Source organism: Nothoprocta perdicaria, unplaced genomic scaffold (assembly GCF_003342845.1).
Source record: "Nothoprocta perdicaria isolate Ctin4 unplaced genomic scaffold, notPer1 scaffold_124, whole genome shotgun sequence".
NCBI lineage: Eukaryota > Metazoa > Chordata > Aves > Tinamiformes > Tinamidae > Nothoprocta > Nothoprocta perdicaria.
This window is the reverse complement of record NW_020454361.1, coordinates 95,418-98,809: the sequence shown is the minus strand read 5'-3', so window position 1 is coordinate 98,809 and position 3,392 is coordinate 95,418. Positions and strand designations below refer to the sequence as shown.

The window sequence follows — 3,392 nt, the reverse complement described above, 5'->3', positions numbered from 1 at the left end:
GACATGCCCGTGCGCCCGGGGCGGCGGGATGGGCGCGCTCCGGCCCGCCGCCCTCGCCTTCCTCCTCCTCCTCCTCCTCGGCTGCCTGGTGCCCCGGCGCGGCCCGCCCAGGTGAGCGCCGTGCGCGGGGGGCGGGAGTGGGGGTGCCCACCAGGGACCCGCACCCATCCCCGGGACTCTGCTCCTGCTCCGGCATCCCCAGGACTGGACCCTGTCCTGGGATATGGACCCTCTCCATGACCCAAATCCTCCTCCTGGACTCTGAACCCCTGGGGCACCTCCACTCACTCCCCCCGAACACCCCCTTCCTCACCTTGATCCACCCTCTCCCTCCTGAATCAGATCCTCTCCAGCATCGGGAGCCAGATCCCACTCTTCATCCTAACCGTGCCCAGGGACCCGCTCCAGCATCCCGACTTAGCCCAGTCCTGGACACCCTCCAGCATCCCGAGCCAGACCCTCATTCAGGGACCAAGACCCTCCATCCCTCCCTCTGACCCATGCCCCCCACCTCCAGCATCCTGAGCTGCATCTTCCTTCCGAGACACGGACCYCCCTGGGACTCAGATCCTCACTCGAGACTCAGATCCCACTCCAGGCTCCCATCCCRCCCCAGATTTTGACCCTTCCAGCATCCTGAGCCAGATCCTCCCTTTGGGACCTGGACCTCACTCCAGCCTCCCAACCCAGCCTCCCGGGACTTGAATCCCCCCTCCCCAACACACTCCCAACCTTCCCTTTAGGAAACAAGACCCAAATCCCTTCTCCTGGGGAGCTGCAGCCCCCAGTCTCCCCCCACAGACCCAGTAGGACCCTCCCCGTCATCCCTGGCCATGCAGAGCCCAGCTCTGCCCCTGCCCGGGGGTCCCAGGACCCCCTGTCCCCAGCTGCCCGGGCTGGAGGGATGACCTGGAGCCACCGTCTGCCCTGCGCAGAGGTGCCCAGAGGTGCCCAGAGCCCYTCACACGGTGGGGAGCCAGGGGGGACAGGCCTGAGCGCTGGGCAGAGCCAGGGCCAGCGGCTGCACCYGGGGCTGCGAGGAGCCGGGCCTGGGGCCGTCCTCCCGCGCGCCCCCGGGAGCATCCTCCTCCTCCTCCTCCTCTTCCTCCTCCTCCTGCTGCTGCCTGCAGCGGGGACGTGCGGCAGGCAGAGCCTCCTTAACTCCTCACTCTCCCGGCTCCTTCCCCGCGCTCCCGGCCAGAGAYGGGGTCGGAGCAGGGAGCAGCAGCATCTCGGGGCAGCGGCCTCGCAGGGCCCCGGCCTCGTTGTTCTCCCCACTCTGCAGCCAAAGCGACAGGGCCAAATCTCCCCGCTGGGACGAGCTGGAAGACGCCTCGGTGGCACCGCGGTGCCCGCTGAGCTGTCCCCTCTCCGCAGGCTGGCGGCAGGGCGGGAGGGGATGGTGCCAGCGGCGCCACGCGCACCCCAGCCCATGTCACCCTCTGACTTCCTCGACAAGCTCATGGGCCGCACGTCGGGCTACGACGCCCGCATCCGGCCCAATTTCAAAGGTGAGAAGGGGGCACATGGGTGTCCCGCGGGCGGCCGTGCCGGGGTCCCCRTGGGCACCCGCTCGGCTCTCACACYGCCCACTCGCTCCGCAGGGCCTCCCGTCAACGTGACCTGCAACATCTTCATCAACAGCTTCGGCTCCGTCACCGAGACCACCATGGTGAGGGCGGCGGGCGGGCGGGCGCACGGGTGGGCGCACGCGGCGCCCTGTCCGACGCACCGGCTCCTCTCCCGCAGGACTATCGCGTGAACGTCTTCCTGCGGCAGCAGTGGAACGACCCGCGCCTGGCCTACCGCGAGTACCCCGACGACTCCCTCGACCTCGACCCTTCCATGCTCGACTCCATCTGGAAGCCCGACCTCTTCTTCGCCAACGAGAAGGGCGCCAACTTCCACGAGGTCACCACTGACAACAAGCTGCTGCGCATCTTCAAGAACGGCAACGTGCTCTACAGCATCAGGTGGGGACGCTGGGGACCGCGGCGGGGGGAGGATGGTATCTGCCCTCCCTGTGTCCCCCTGTGACCCACTGCTCTCCGTCCAGGCTGACACTGATCCTCTCCTGCCCCATGGACCTCAAGAACTTCCCCATGGACATCCAGACGTGCACCATGCAGCTGGAGAGCTGTGAGTGCCCGGGTGGCTCTGGAGCCCCCAGGGAGCGGGATGGAGCCAGCTTTGGGGTTGGGGGGGAAAGGGGGCACCCCTTTCCCAGCGCCGGCCCCCTCCCTCCCGCGCAGTCGGCTACACCATGAACGACCTCATCTTCAAGTGGCTGGAGGAGCAGGAGGCCGTGCAGGTGGCCGAGGGCTTGACGCTGCCGCAGTTCATCCTGCGCGAGGAGAAGGACCTGGGCTACTGCACCAAGCACTACAATACAGGTGAGCCCCCCCCCCGGGGACGCCGGGGCCCCCCGGCCCGCCCGGGGCACCCACAGCACCCTCTCCGTGCGTGCAGGCCAGTTCACGTGCATCGAGGTGAAGTTCCACCTGGAGCGGCAGATGGGCTACTACCTGATCCAGATGTACATCCCGAGCCTGCTCATCGTCATCCTCTCGTGGGTGTCCTTCTGGATCAACATGGAGGCGGCGCCGGCGCGCGTGGGGCTGGGCATCACCACGGTGCTCACCATGACCACGCAGAGCGCCGGCTCGCGCGCCTCGCTGCCCAAGGTGAGCGCCCGGCTGCTCCGTGCGTCTGCATAGAGCGCACCCTATATGTGCATGTGTGCATAGAGCACCCCCGGTATGTGTATGTACRCATATAGCACCCCGTGCTATGTGTATGTGTGCACACAGCACCCYGTGCTATGTGTATGTCTGCATAGAGCACCCCCTGTATGTGTATGGATGCATATAGCACACCCTGTATGTATATGTGTGCATATCGCACACCCTGTATGTGTATGTGGGCATGTAGCACACCATGCTATGTGTATGTCTGCATAGAGCATCCCCTATGTGTGTATGCACGCATATAGCACCCCATGTATGTATATGTGTGCAGACAGCACCCCGTGCTATGTGTATGTCTGCATAGAGTACTCCCTGTATATGTATGTATGCATATAGCACACTGTGTATGTGTGTGTGCATATAGCACACTCTGTAGTGCATATAGCACACTGTGTATGTGTATGTGTGCATATAGCACCCCGTGTTATGTGTATGTGTGCATATAGCACACTGTGTATGTGTATGTGTGCATACAGCACACTTTTTATGTGTATGTATGCATACAGCACACCATGTAATGCATGTAGCACCCTGTGTATGTGTGCATATAGCACACCGTGCATGTGTATCTGTGCATACAGCACCCCATGCTATGTGTATGTATGCATATAGCACACTGGGTAATGCATGTAGGACACTATGTAA

The 3,392-nt window shown here is 63.6% G+C and overlaps 1 protein-coding gene across 1 annotated transcript in view; it reads left to right on the top strand.

Moving 5' to 3' along the window:
- The first annotated feature begins 28 nt into the window (after nucleotides 1-28).
- GLRA4 (glycine receptor alpha 4) overlaps nucleotides 29-3,392 on the top strand; it is a 5,967-nt gene continuing 2,603 nt past the window's right edge. Inside the window, exons 1-7 of the mRNA XM_026054627.1 lie at nucleotides 29-111; nucleotides 1,378-1,511; nucleotides 1,605-1,672; nucleotides 1,750-1,973; nucleotides 2,057-2,139; nucleotides 2,253-2,393; nucleotides 2,470-2,684. Coding sequence (XP_025910412.1) covers nucleotides 29-111; nucleotides 1,378-1,511; nucleotides 1,605-1,672; nucleotides 1,750-1,973; nucleotides 2,057-2,139; nucleotides 2,253-2,393; nucleotides 2,470-2,684 — 948 coding nt within the window. The remainder of the gene's footprint in view (nucleotides 112-1,377; nucleotides 1,512-1,604; nucleotides 1,673-1,749; nucleotides 1,974-2,056; nucleotides 2,140-2,252; nucleotides 2,394-2,469; nucleotides 2,685-3,392) is intronic.